At 46.3% G+C, this 14,555-nt stretch overlaps 2 protein-coding genes across 2 annotated transcripts in view; one reads left to right on the top strand and one right to left on the bottom strand.

The window, feature by feature from the left end:
- LOC8037285 (protein CIP2A homolog) overlaps window positions 1-6,475 on the bottom strand; it is a 40,879-nt gene extending 34,404 nt beyond the window's left edge. The window contains exons 1-6 of the mRNA XM_029979748.3: window positions 6,230-6,475; window positions 5,867-6,023; window positions 3,242-3,354; window positions 2,285-2,379; window positions 1,684-1,777; window positions 885-1,007 (exon numbers count right to left, since the gene is read on the bottom strand). Of these exons, the coding sequence (XP_029835608.2) occupies window positions 885-1,007; window positions 1,684-1,777; window positions 2,285-2,379; window positions 3,242-3,354; window positions 5,867-6,023; window positions 6,230-6,328 (681 nt within the window). The 5' untranslated portion in view covers window positions 6,329-6,475. The remainder of the gene's footprint in view (window positions 1-884; window positions 1,008-1,683; window positions 1,778-2,284; window positions 2,380-3,241; window positions 3,355-5,866; window positions 6,024-6,229) is intronic.
- A 219-nt stretch (window positions 6,476-6,694) lies between these two features.
- Window positions 6,695-13,265, top strand: LOC115319705 (NADH dehydrogenase [ubiquinone] 1 beta subcomplex subunit 2, mitochondrial). Its single transcript, XM_029979747.4, has 3 exons — window positions 6,695-6,860; window positions 6,971-7,094; window positions 13,054-13,265. Exons 1-3 carry the CDS (start codon window positions 6,772-6,774, stop codon window positions 13,123-13,125), a joined length of 285 nt encoding a protein of 94 aa, XP_029835607.1. The 5' UTR covers window positions 6,695-6,771; the 3' UTR covers window positions 13,126-13,265.
- Window positions 13,266-14,555: the final 1,290 nt, after the last annotated feature.

Genomic DNA, 14,555 nt, shown 5'->3' with positions numbered 1-14,555 from the left:
GGGTTGTGTAACACATCGGGGACAATCACACATGCATGCCTCCTGCTACGTTTGCAGTCTGGTAAGAGCTACAGTCAAACTGCCCTGCCACGCAGGGTCGTATCCTGTATAATACGTTTGGAAGGAACAACTAAAGCACGCCGAAAACGATTGGCAGTAGATGCGCGCACCGATTATGTGAAATGAACAAGAGTTTGTACAGCCCGGTTGAAAGATGTCACACAAAACTTAAAAGCTTTATCAGCAAAGTAAGAACAGTCATCCTGAGATAGCATCTTTAGAGAGCTATGGCATTCTCTTTAAAAGCTGCCAAAGGAAAGGTAATGTGATGGCATCTGAGATCCTTCGCGCTTCTTCAGACGTCTGTCAAGCTCGGCACTCTGTCAGTCTTGGTGCCGTGCCATTTTTGCACCAATGCTTCTGAAATTGAATGGGCATAGAATTATAAAAAAAACTCAGCTTTTCATGGCTATATCTAATGGGAAAAAACTCAAATGAGAGAAAAAGTTTAACTTGTGTGTACAATTGTACACCAGTTGAGTTTTACCGCCAAATTTAACTATCGAGCCGCGACAGACAGACGCATGCAATCTCAGTCTGGTGGCCCAAGGAATGGTCTCATATGTGATACATGTTGTGCAACCTAAAACGTTTTCTGCTTGAAGGTAGACAAAACATTCATATAAGGGATAAAACCTGAAGCGTCTCAATTCAATACTGCCCTGTTCCAAACCTTCTGAAGCAATGCACAACAATGTTTAGCTCTAAAACTCCACTTCAGTGAACATGGTCTTTTCATTCATGACTCCTCCATTTATGAAGACACTGTTCTCCACTCTACAATTTGTTGACAGCCTTAGAAGGCAACTAAGGATGGCACCAACCTTGTCTTCTACCAGCCGATCGAAGGAGAAGTTTGCGTAGATGGAGAGCGCATGAATCACCATGGACGTGTTATCCGAGTTGTACTTTGGTATCAGTGCCTTGAATAGATCCAAAAGCATGGGCTGCAAAAGAAAAGAGGCAGAAGGATTGCAGTGAATGCCATAAAGAATCATTAATCAAGGGACAAAGTATAACCGCACTTCAAGAAACCGAAGGCCAAACCAACATGCCCTAGTTGAATCTGATATTATGACACTAAAGAATATGCATGGTGGCGTTTGCTAACCCCCCAGACCCACATGTTCTTGTTATACAAAATATTTCTTAAGTTGGTCAAAAGTTTTTGTTTAGAAAAAAAGGGAACTTGCATTATGGTTATTTTAGCCGTGGGGACAAGTTGGTGGCCAAGGTGGTCGTTAGAAAAGAGGTGAAAAAAGGGATGTTAATTAATGAGCTAATTAACTGAAAGTTTCACCCCACTTTTTAAATTTTCATTCTTGGGGGCATAATGTAGTTGGAGGATTGACGCACTATCTTAATAGAGTGTAGCTGTTCCATGAAGTTTTTATTTAAAATTTTGTAGTGGGCACTATGGCGTGAGCAATGTCACCCTTGTACTCAACTTCAAACCAAAACTAAGCGGGCAAAGAGCAGGACTGATGCCGATCCCTCCACCCTCTGCAAGCGAATCCGGCAGCCATGATACCACTCTTAGTTGAATGGCTAGTAGTATTCCAATCATTCTGCATTATTATTCGATATTAGAAGTGTTATTGAAGCCACAATGAAAAGACAAACCATTGTCTGAGCATACTGCTGAACCTGCTCGCTCCAAGAGATGAAGTTGAGCAGCTCCAAGCACGGAATTAGGAGTTCATCCGTGGAGGGTTCTCTGAGAAAAAAAAGTGAAGGATGGGATGAGAAGACATGCAAGAACACCACTGATTTACACCACAATGTCCCTCAGAAACAATGAAGTATGCTTAAAAGCATGCTCTAAACTTGTTGCAGCCCTCAGAGACAATATATGATTAAAAATGATTACAAATATGATTACAACACTAGCAAAGTACACAGCTCCACCAAAAGGCTTAGTTATGACTACAGGTATACTGCAGTGTCACGGCATGCATGCAATAGTGCCACGTGCAAAACTGGAAATCGGATAATAATATAAACCATGTTTCTTGCTAACGATGTTCGACGTGCCCTGAAGCAAAAAGCAACGACTTTCGTGCACCTTCAATAAGTCAAGCTTCAGAGAATAAAGCATATTTTGACATGTTTGTAAGCCTGGAATAACAGGGGGCTAAGGGTGCACGCCAGTGTTACAACAAAGAGCCCTTGTGAATATTATTATCAGAGACATTTGAGAGGTTGGTTACAAGAACAAACTTACATGTGCTTCAACAGAAATGTGAGCAGGTGACAGAGGCTTGATTCGGTGAAGGTCACCTTCCTCCGGTAGCACAGAGCCTTCAGGAGGTGCACAGCCTGTCATAGTAGATAAAGATGGTGGCCACGGTGAGACGCCACTCTCACGGTGTTTCTTATATCATCGTTCTTATGCCCAACAAATCACACGAAAACAATTACGGTAGTCTCGAAGAGCTGGTTCGAAGTACTCAATCGTTTTTATGAGACGGCATAGTTCACGGAACATCCATTTACTCATTGTTACATTACAGGCTCGGAGGTTGGCGTTAGCAGACATATTCGACTCGGCCGAAAACCTGCAATACCTGCGAAGTAGAATGTCCAAGGAATGACCAAAGCATTATAAAATGCAATTGAAAAAACAAAAATCTGCGCTGCTCTATATTTTTCGTCAACGCGATGGCCGCCAACACTCTGATTTAAAAATAAGATCTCTTCATTTATTCATACTGGTAGTTAGGCCAAACATCTAAAAAGGCAATGAATGCAGCTGGTACAAATCCCATTTGAATTCATGCAGAACACAAGGATCATGGGTTCAACCCCTTCCGTGCCGATCTTGGTCTGGATGAGCTTCATACTGGCATGCGGTCGTGCATCACTACTGTGTGTGGCACATTAAAGGCCCCAGGCTAAGAGTGGTACCACACTGGCTGAATTTTTCATCTATGGTAGCACACCAGACACCCACTGGTGCCGACTAATTTCCTGCTGTCTAAATATACACACAAAACACTTACTTTTATTCAAATTCAAACATTTATCACTAACAAAAAGAAGCAGGGTGCACTCGACAGTAGTGCGGGGTTGTTGCCAAACTGCCAGTCCGTGCAGTTGCAGTGTCAATAGCATCATAAATACAATAAGATGTCGTTGGGTAATGGGCAACGACGGTAAACTGACAATTTTTCAGACATACCTGCGCAAGGAGAGACGGATTCTCCTCAACCAGAGACGACTGAAGGAAGACGGCCACCGCGGAGTGGAGTTGGAAGTCATCGCGGAGCCAGTCTAATAACGCTGGGTCTTTTTCTGTGGATATTAGATGATAAAAAGGTATAAAAAAAAGGAAAGATCTCAATCGATGCCATTGAGTCCTCTTCTCCCGCTTTACACCGCGAGTTCTCGAATCATCTCGAAGAACCCCGATCTCTATCAACGGCCGACGAACCCTTCCCGGTCTTGTCATAGGTACAATAAAATGGTGCAAAAGCCCACAGGGCCTCGAAATAATTAAACTTGAGGAAGAAAACGAGAAAGGACGGACAAGAAAGGACGGAAAGGACATTGTGTTTGTCCGTCCTTTCTCGTTTTCTTCCTCAAGTTTAACTATCCATACCAACCCGCTCGTTCTGTCCCTGCCTCGAAATAATAATTCACATTCTACTGGGAAGCGATTGGAACATAGCTAGGCATAGGTGGGTAGCCTCAGATCTTCTAAAGTGGCGCTTAAACGAGGAAAACACTTTACACGGGGGCGGAGACGGTCGAGGGAACTTGAGGGCTTGGAGAAGCTCTGAGGGTACTCTAGAGAAACCACCGGATCCACAGGAACCCGGTTTGGGAACCAGTGCACACATAAAAAAACAATCTAGTGTGTCTACTTCTCTGCAAAGCACCTAGCCAGTCGCTGCAGTCTAACAAAAGGAGCTTGACCAATGATTAGGCAAAAGATATGTATGCACCAAAAAAAAAAAAAAGGTCCACTTTGTTACATTAAGCACGACGTTTCGTGCGCTTACGTCGCACTCAGCAATCGCAGCACAGACTGCTTTTTTAGGTCGGAACATATTTTCGACGCATGGCAGCTAAGCTACAATAAAGAAACGAAAAACCACGGAAAAGTAGGGCCACAGCTTGTGATCAGTAGAAAATACGGTTGGCATTTATGCCACATCAGTTAGCGTTGGGGTGGCCTTGCTGCTGAGCACTTACGTTCTACGGCATACGTTTTCCCCTCATGAATGCGTTCTCCTTGCAAGAGCAAGTAAAAGTGACAGCCAGCACCGTGTGACGGCAGCACCTACAAGCCATGTAACAGGTGCATAACTCTATACTTGGTTTCAACTTAGCTCCGAGCACAGCCAAAGGCTGGGGGATGGTTCACCACTTGGAAAAGAGCATTCGTATGCATCATGAAGTAGTTCGCAAATGTGAAAGTTTAGAAATACTTTGTGTGCAAACATCGCAAAATTTTCCAGTTGTGTCCTGCTAAAAATTAATTATCAAAAAATAAATAAAATAAATGACGCTCCGCATTTTTCACAAAGTAAAGTTTCGACGAAAAATGCCTACCTGCTAGCAACACTGATGCGACTACCGCATGTTTTTTCTTTTTGGTATTTTCATGTGATTTCATGTTATCAACACCCGAATCGTAGGTTTCAAGTTTTACGCTTTCCTCGCCAAGTTGCTCGACATCCTTTGGCTTTTTGTTTTTTCTAATTTTCACCGACAACGCATGATAAGAAGAAAGGCACGTTTGGGCGTCAGGCGCAAGATTGTGATGAATGTGTAGTCTACTGCGTCAGGAGTCTTAAACAGTGTCGTACTGCGAAGCTGTTCAATGAACATCAGAGCTAACGGACGTTGGGAAATCGACTAAAAGTTGATTCACCGACGGCAAGATATGCTCTCCGAAGAAAAACGGTTCGAAATCGGGTGTCGAGGTGGCGGACAGAGGCAAAACCATGCAGTATCGGTGAAGCACCAAGGAAACACATACCCCAGTGCAACCGGAGGGACACGGTATACTTTTGTTGCTGTTATGCGTTTACGAAGAAAGTGCGCTGCTTTGTTCGAAATCGGAGACAGGGCAGCAGTCTACCCAGAGTGCTTGCTCAACCCACTTTTTTTGTCGGCTCTGGATGACACAGCAACAGAGAAAACGACCCGTCTGGACGTCAAGCGTTACCTACTTCCGTGCTCCAGCCCAGGCCTTCCCCTGCCGGCAGTGCGACGGCCTTTTGCGAAGCCCAGCAGCCACCGCACTGAACCAAAGTTTTATTCCAGGACGTGAAATGGCATTTTTAATTATGTAGCAGACAATGCCGTCAACACTCCCGTAGCAGGCGAAAAGTCCCCCTTCGACTCCTCTGCACCTCTGCGCAGATTCCACGCAGAGTGATGTACGAAGTGCGGGCGAAGTCGCGTCCTATCGCCAGCATTTGATTGGCCCCGGCCACCCGTAGCTTAGCCACGCTCGGAGCTGTGCTGAGGCGAAGTATAGAGGCCTTATCCCATGAGGGTAAAAACGGAGCATCACACGCCCACATTCTAAGCGCTAACGACGAGCTGGACTACGATCTGTCGCACAACGAGAAAAGCAGGACAAGCCCCTCCCACAAAGACCTCCACTCTTTCCATTTTATCAGAGCGAACGCTGGAAAGGAGGCTAGAGGAGAGGAGGAAAGCACCAATCATGGCGAGCAGAGAGCCATTTGGGGAGCTTGCATCTTTTTCTTCACCTGCAACAGACTATGTTCACGGTGTTAACGGAAAGAACGGAATTCCTCCTTTTCCAGACGCAAGCGTCGTCGCTTACCGATGTTGTGCAGGAAGCTGAGCACTTTGGCGGACGTCTGGAAGGTGAGCTGTGCCCCAAGCAGCAAAGATACCGCGCAGGACAAACATTCCCGAGCTAGCTTGTTCCTGCTGTTGAAGAACTTGAATTCACGAGACGTCGTCACACCAATCAAGACCTGTAATTAAAATGACAAGGATACACGGCGCACAGTGAACAAGTGTGCTGTATTTCGGGAATGCCGTTGAGCCTCTCACACCCTACAAACTACGCAGCAAGTATTTAAAAGAGCTACGGTGCAAACCGTCAATCATGGCGAGCAGAAAGCTTTGTAAAAGAACTACACATGCCGCTGTTAATTCAGGCAACGATAAATGAACTTACGTCTAGTTGCCGTTGGATTTGAGCGTTAGTTGCTTCGTCGTACGGCCCTGGTACGTTGCAGGACGCTAGAAATCCTTTTACAACCGAACTCACTTCCATTGTTTGTGTTAGGCTAAGGTAGGTTAGCGGTTATTAGCGCAACATTGTGCGATAATTAGGGCAATCAGTCTTTTGAGATAATTCAACCAACAACTAGCGAAGAATCGGATTCAAAAACTTCGCAATCACAGTGTTCGCAACCTATACAAAAACTATCTCCGTTTACCGCGTCCCGCGTGAGTAGAGTAGAGCTCGAATATTTCTATACAAAAATTTTTTTACAACTTATCAATAAATTTAAAATAAGGTTTAAAATAGCTTACGTTAAAGTAAGTGAACGTACGCTTTAATTTTTAGTTTTATAGGCAACTGACTTGTAGCGCTATTCAACAAGTTGGGGGATCCAGACTTTAGGCATTGAAAGACAGCCCCTACATTTGTGTACGGGCCGGTCTGCGTGCGATTCGAGTTTTCGAGGTCAAATAGTCGAATCTTCTGTTAAAATGCTCGGGTCCCTGGTCCGGTCCGTTGCTAGAACGCGGATGACCGTAAAACCGGTGCTGCAAACGATCAAACGAAGCAGTCATGATGGGTGAGTATGATACGCCTTTGCATCGTCTGTTTTGAAAACACTTGGAAGGGTATAATTGGTGCTCACTTCGAACGACTTTCAGTCTCAAGGAATTGATTTTGTGCTCGCAGAACGTGGTACTATCGGACGCCTCCAAAGGTTAACAAGCTCGACGAGCAACTAGCGAACGTTCTTTTCACGTTCATGTGGTTTTGGGTCTTCTACCACGTGATCACAGACTACCAGCATCTTACGGTAAGATCTGATCTGGCGCACCTAGCAGCTTCGATGCGCAGCGTGGCTCAGGGAAATCTGGATCGTGTTTTTCTCGCCACAAAGATGAACTAAGCATCGCCCAGAGTCCAGTATCTGCCAAAATATAGCGCTAGAGGTTGGGATCAGGTGCCAAAGTTTCGGAGTCTAGCATTATCTTATTCGAAAGAAATTTCTCGTAATTTTGTAGTGAAAATGGCCGAAATCGCTGCTCCGGCTACGCTGATTCTCGAAGAAATGCATTATGGCGAATTCCACTGGTCGTTTCGGAGCACGCCGGGACCAGTAGACCAGATCCGAGGTGGAGCCCGCGATCGTCCGAACGGAGTCACTCCATCTCCGGTAAAACATGACCACGCCTTCGGGATCGGCAAATGCCTTCCCGTCATTCACCTTCCCGGGAATCCCTTTCCCGCGGTCTCGGATCTCGAAGCACACATTTTCGCAATTCGTCCTTTTTTGTTTAGGCCCGCTTCAGACGGAGCAATTTCACCCAGCAACTTGACGTCGCAACACCAGCAACACCGGCCGCCCGCGTTCACACGCAGCAATTGAATGACTCCGACTTGCCATCATCATCATTAAATTTGATTCTTCTTTCACTATTTAGACACCCAGCTACGCGCTAAAAACGCGTTCTTATATCTTTGAACGCCGTTGAAAATACTAACTCCTTTTTCTGAAACTGTTTATTTCCAAAAACGATCCATTCCAAACCAGAACTAAGTTTTTAGCTGTCATCATCACCACCACAGGGGTGTCACATGAAAATATTGCGTCTCTGATTGGCTGCAGCCGCTTCAACCGTCTTCGAATTGCTCCGAGTTGCTCGCCTGTTCGAGCCGGACCCGATCTCAGCAATTTGCGTCGATCTAGGGAAAGCTAGGGAACAACCCACCAGCAACCTCAAAATTGCTGGAAAAGTTGCCCCGTCTGAAGCGGGCCTTAGCAACAAACTCATTAGCACTGTCTATTGCGTAGCCCCGGCACACTTCCAGTTCGCTTTTATTTCCCAATTTTTTACTCATCATTATTTTACCATAAGAGCGAATTAAGTCTGACAGTGCTATAAGTGGCCATTTCCAGAAGATAGCGTATGTATTTGATTTCGCGAATACTGCGAAACTCGCCATCTAGTTTAAGACCGGCAGTGGTTGGGGGCTATTTGCACACTGGCACCACCATGTTTCGACTCGCGCGAGAAAGAGTGAATAGCAGCGCTAACAACACGTGTTCAGCGCACGAGCAAAGTTAATCGTGATGTGAACGATGCGTGTTGATAAGCGATGTCCGTCAGCGTAGCCCACTTGCCTCTTCATCGGAATACTCGTGAATTGTGTCCAAATACGTCTCGATTTTTGGCCTCTTCTGCGGAGGTCCGAAGAACCAGTCGAATTTATGCGGGGCATATAAGCAACCCTCGTCATCACTGCTACTCAAGCCACTGCTGCTGAAGGAGCTGCTCGAGTAACTTGACGACAAACTCTCATCAACCAGCAGCAGCCAAAAAGCGGGCGGCACTTTGCGAACGGCCATTACGCATTCTTCCGAGGCGAGATGCCCGGCAAGAAAGGAAGTCAAGTTGCGCGCCAAAGGCTGACCGGGCTGGCTTCCTGTCGAATCCACCGAAATTGACGGCATGACTTTTCTTGGATCTGGATCGAGATCTGGGGGTGGGAGCTGATACAAAACAACGAATGGAACCTCGTACGTCTCGATCCCGATCGCCCAGTGAAATAGGCGCGCTCCAGCAAAGTTGATCTCGGCGCGCTCCAAAACGACCAGTGGAATTCGCCACTAGCATTTCGCGCAGGGGTTGTGTATGACCAAGCATGGTGAATACAGCCTCTCAGCACTTTTCCGCGGGGCGAACATTCCCGACAACGGCGTGGTGGGACACCTAGCAACGGAGATGCAGTGGGAGACAGCGGGGCTAGGTGTTGCTTCTGCCCCCGGCGGGGCGCCGTGAGGCGGCGTTTACGGGTGGCCCAAGGCGGGTTAATATTTTGTAACGAGCAATCTGCAGACTGTTGCCGCGAAGCCCATGTACGAGGGGGGGAGGCCTTCCCCCCCTCGTACGGGGAGTCAGAAAATATAGTTAGTTGAGGTAGCTCAACTAACTATATTTCTGACTCCCCGGCCTTTACCCTTTCCGGTATGCTATTTTGTATCGCGAAATTCATAATAGTTATTGCGAAATCGGCAAATGAAAATGATGCAAAAACCAACATTCAAATATACCCGCACTTTTCAGTGCCTTGATGTCAGTGGAAGGCAAGCTTGCCAGTTGAGTGAGCAGTCCAAAAAACAGAATATGCCAATCATTTGTTCCGTGCTTGAGCGCAGGTCCTGGAGCGAGCTTCCAAAGCATTCATTTTACACCATGAAAGTGCTTCGAATCAGTTGGGAACAAATTCTACAGTGCAAAGAGTGAACCCCTGCACTTCCACTGACGTCACTTTTTCGTTGTTGCCAGTAGAGACTTTCAGTTTGAAAAACACGGTGAGGACCAAAATTGTAAATTCAATAACTTTGTGAAAAAAAATTATTTTGACCTAATATTTGGGATACTATTTTAGCGATGTTGTTTGGCGAGTTTAGCAAAATTTCAAGCAAATCGGGGACTATGAAGAAATCGCCGGAGTACCCCTTTAACATGCACCTTGGCGATACACCCGCCATCCCCACTGTGCGGTGTTGAAATTGGCGAAGTGGGTCGTCGCCGGCAATCTTCGGTTGCCAGTGGGGCATTAGCGCCATCCCGTGGTGACATTGCAAACTCTATAAACATGTGCTCCAACCATGCTGAAGCTCAGTGCACATACTTTTAATGCTAGCACATTAAGAGTGGGCCAATTCCCGGTAGCAGATACTTTTCATGTTTGTGTAGGTGCAGCTTGGTTGGCTGCTATTTTTTTCAGTGAAAACCATCGTTAATCACTTTTAATTCTTTAATAAAATAACAGTAGGTTTTGAAGCAGCGGCACATTATCTCGACAACTAGCGCAACATGTGGGCGCTGACGATTTGCCATCTATTTTTGTGGTAAGGACAACACAAAATGGATTTCTCTTTGAGCATCTGCAAGTGTTTCCCACGCTCGGTCCTTCAGAGCTACATTCTAGAGTCGCTGGATGCTCCGAGGGTATGGACGTTTTGTTGCTCCTGCTCAGAACGACGATACGGAGCTCTCCAATTGGTTGTTTGCGGCCACCTTGACACCAGCTTGCTGGTTGCGGCAGTTTTAAGGCCAGCGGAATCACGGCAGCTGAAGATGTTTAGTATAGTGCACTGTCACACTTTGTAAGCATGAGGTATCTTATCTGGGTGCATAATTTGTTTGAGCTGGACAGATGTGGCTTTCAGTGACAGTCAACGTTACTAAAACACTCAATTGAGAAACTCGCCCTTGACACTTGGGTCGTTGGCGTCCACCGAGGCCGAGCTAAATATGATAACAGCGCCACCCTTTAGCGACGAGTTAAAACATGAAAGTTGCTTTATATGGCTACTGCTAGAGTCATTGAATGTTCCCAGAGTAGTGACTCTCTCAGGCTCGAGGTGCCAAGATGGCAACTCAATCTTTTTTCTTTACTGTGGTCACCATAAGCATTCAGAAAGCATGTTTTTGCGTAAAAACAAACGGAAAAAGCTTTTTTTGTAACAATTTTTATTGGAAATTTGTACAAAATGGCAGGTGCTTGATGCTTGCTAAAATTTTTAGTTTACAAGGTTTTGCGGCACAATTATTGTTTTCATACAACCCTGTCTCATTCATGATTTCGGGTAATGCGTCCCGACCTGGAGGCGTCCTAACTTTGGTACTAACTCCCGGTGCGTCCGCTTAGAACACGGGGGTTGGCATCTCTGGAACTCCTTCCACCGTATGTGTTTCGGAAAAAAAAAAAGCCGATTAAAGCCAAAATACAAGAGTCACATTGGACACTATCGAATGCGATACCCCCGAACCAATACAAGTAGCCATGCAGTTCCCCAAGTGGCCACTGGGAGAAAAATGGCAGCATTGCGAGTTCGGTTTTCGAGTATGGCTCGGTCCCACTTTTTCAGAGCAGGCTCTGTGGCAGTTTCCCAACTGAGTTGTTCTATTAACGTTGGTGACAGTCTTACCGGCTCGATAGGCCCCCTGTAGACACCGTTGAGACATTTGTAGAAAGCAACAGTCGGTGTGTTTAAGACTCTGAGTCATACAAAGACTCCAATAGAATCTGCCAAATTATAGCCCCAGAAGATTCTAGTGGATGTCTCACCTTCAGACTCGGCAACCGATGCAGCCCACGCCATAGGTGTGCTAACCTCTTACCAGTCGTCTGTTCCTTAACCAAGGACGGAAGTCAGTAAGTTGACTGCCAGCCAAACACGGACGCAGCGCTCGTTTCCTCACCGATTGGACACCGGATCTAGGCGAAAAACTTCCTCCAGAGTCGTATATGTAAAGAGTTTGGCCATTTGTTGGGAGGTATAGGAGACCAATGAGGAGGTGCCATTGGCTGAAAGTGAGCTGGGCGTGTTCCAGGGCGTCTTCAGAAATTTGAATGTGATTAACCAGAAGCCGGAAATAATACCCTGGCGATGGTCGCGAGAAACAAACCTGATAACTGCATTAGAGTAAGTCTTGATGACTGAAAATATGGTACACGTGATGTTTCAATCACGCTCATCCAAAATGATGGTGGAAGAGTGTGACTAGCAGAACAATCGACATAATCCATACGCCAAGTGCCCAGGGCCGGGAATCTGCCGTCCGAGCGGTCACACTCTGTCCGAGCAAAACAGAGTTGAGCGGCGCATTCGTTTCTTGCATCTTTCTGCATGATCATGATCAAAACAACACGTGCACCCTATTTTCAACCACAAGAGTTACTACACTTCACTCTTACGTGCTTATTAACACCATTTACGAACATAGACCTTTGATCAGAACTGTTTCTCGCCACCACCGCTAGGGGATTCTTTTCGGCTTCTGGTTGGTCAAGAGAGCATGCCAAGCCCTCTTTCCGAGTCTGGTGGACGCCCTGGCTCTGCCCGCGCCTCCCATTGACCAAACTCTCTACATATACGGCTCCGACTTCCTCGAGTGCATCCATGTTACTCCCGATGAGGAGGGGAGATGAGCAAACATCACGTGTTTGGACGTGCAGCGGCACTCTACTCCGTAAAACGAGTGCACTTCAAGTTTTACCAGGGGAAGAGTGCAAGAGGAAGCGACGGAAAAACAGACGCTACGTTAGACTTGTTCTCACTTTACTGCAACGGGTTGAGGTATTTCGAGTGTTTGGCTCTCTTTCGCCTCAAGCTGGCTCCGGGACTCTGCTCACTGCTGCCGCATTCCGATAGACCCTTTTAAAAATTCCGAAATTATGCATAGAATATGTGCGGCCGCCATTATTTGGTCATGCACTGCGAGCACGTATCAGACACGAGTGCTTTGTCAGTATTCGAGCTGTACTTGGATCGAAACGCATTCTACCTAAGTGTTGCATCAGTGCTCGGCACGAAGTCGGGACCAATCGTGGGCTTTTATCCGGAAGGGACGGGACCAACTAATGGTGATGCGCATAGTCTATGCATTATTTCACAATTGGGAAAGGGTCTAATGTTCCTTTTCCCCGCACTCCGTTCGCTGCGTCTTGCGCTCAAACGGGCTCCAAGAAAGTTGCATTTACATTGCTACCGCACAGTCGGCAGCCACAAGTAATACATCCACAGAGTGCTCACGCACTTAGCGTGCACGACGCAGGGCCGCTCCTCATCATCTAGTTTCTACCTGTCTGCACACTTTCTCCACACTGACATGTCGCATTCTGTGTTACCGCTGCTTTTGCCACGCCGGTATGGCAAAGGGGCGACTTTTCTTCTTACACTCGGGCGATTCGACCACGCGGAAGTTTCTGTGTTTTGACACCTGTTCTTTGTCCCGCAGGGCCACTACATTCGTCCGGACGGCACAAAGTGGACAGACGAGGAATTGGGCATTCCGCCGCTTGACGAGTAGGCAGAGCGGGGTAGCTGCACTAGGCCTTGTCTGAACTGGTTAGTAGTTGTGTAAATAAACGTCCACAGGTGACTGCTCCAACATTGTAACATTTCAGACAGACTTACATTTTGAGAGTCACCTGGGGAGTGGTTACCGAAGCAACTGTTTTTGATTGTGACTTTCTTTGTGTGCGATGAAAGCTACACACTCGTTACGCCTTTCATGCATCTATTGTCTGCCATCTGATCACGCTCCCGCGCATACCTACATGTAGAGAGTGGGGTTGGGTGATGCAGGGAAAACTGTTGATTGGTCCGGCGAGTGCATAGCTACCACTGCACCAGCAGCGTGGGGGGTGAATGGGGCATTGTAGAACTTTACGGCGGGCAGCAGAATGAACTGCTCTTATGAAGGTCAGGCCGGAGCAGTAAAAGTGCCAGATAGGGAACCTCGGATGTATCAAGCTTTTGGAAGGGAGGTTGGTTTGGGCTGCCACTGTTCCATCCTCGTCAAATTGTAACATTGCTTTCCATGGCTTAGCATGCCACAGGCACATCACACAGTCTTTTGCTTCTTCAAATGATGCTTTGTCGAGCCAGTTAATGCTGTTGCCCTCTGCACATGTTCCACAATCCTTATAGCACTGCTAGATATAATGGAGGCCTGCAAAGAATGTCTGTATTCCACTATGGACCCTTCTCAAAATTCAGTCAGGCCACTTCGATAGCTATCATCTCCTAAGTGTGTTAATCTGTACATGCTAATGGTGGCTGGCTGGAGAAGGAAGAATTTGAAGACGGAAACCGATGCGGAGCTTGAGCATCCGGACGTTAGTTCGCTGTATTGTTGTTCTATGTCACCGTGATGAGACTTATAAGCTCCTATGCACTACGCATTTCAAAGTGTCATGTAAGGCATTGGAATGCTCGGCTTCGGCAAACCCCAGACAGCTTGTGACATTAAAATGTTAATCTCATCAAGAGGTTTACTCAACTATAAGCGCCTCGTATGGCGTGTTAGTCTGACACCATCGAAACTCAAGCAGATAGAGAAATAACTGTTCAGCAAAAAACATAAAAGATTTTCTATGTCTACCGTTGATGAATAGGTACCAGATTTTATCCGCCATTAGCATACAGCGATTTAGACATAATTCATCCACTAGACGACACTGAATTTGTGATGGGGTCTGTTCGCCGCAAGATGCTTCGGGATAATTTCTCCTCAAATTGTGCTTCGCTGGTCAGACAGACTGTTGAATAGATCTTAAAAGACTTAAGGGCACAGGGTAAGGTAAAATTGAAAAAAAATCGTTTTTGGTTTTTTTCGCAATTTGAAAAGTTTAGTTCTTTCTGCACAATTTCCATTGTCCCAGTGTTTTTAGAAAGCTATATTTCGGGCTGAAAATCACTTCTTCCGAAAGCAAGTAGCAGGTGACCACGCCTTCT

Source organism: Ixodes scapularis, unplaced genomic scaffold (assembly GCF_016920785.2).
Source record: "Ixodes scapularis isolate PalLabHiFi unplaced genomic scaffold, ASM1692078v2 PGA_scaffold4__175_contigs__length_147842914, whole genome shotgun sequence".
Lineage (NCBI taxonomy): Eukaryota > Metazoa > Arthropoda > Arachnida > Ixodida > Ixodidae > Ixodes > Ixodes scapularis.
The sequence above is the reverse complement of the archived record's forward strand: the minus strand, read 5'-3'. Positions and strand labels throughout refer to the sequence as shown.

Excerpts from the sequence above, each read along its gene's own strand:
- LOC115319705 (XM_029979747.4), top strand. The coding sequence starts at position 6,772 with ATGCTCGGGTCCCTGGTCCGGTCCGTTGCTAGAACGCGGATGACCGTA. Across the intron at positions 6,861-6,970 it reads AAACGAAGCAGTCATGATGG|AACGTGGTACTATCGGACGC; the intron begins GTGAGTATGATA and ends TTGTGCTCGCAG. Across the intron at positions 7,095-13,053 it reads CAGACTACCAGCATCTTACG|GGCCACTACATTCGTCCGGA; the intron begins GTAAGATCTGAT and ends TTTGTCCCGCAG.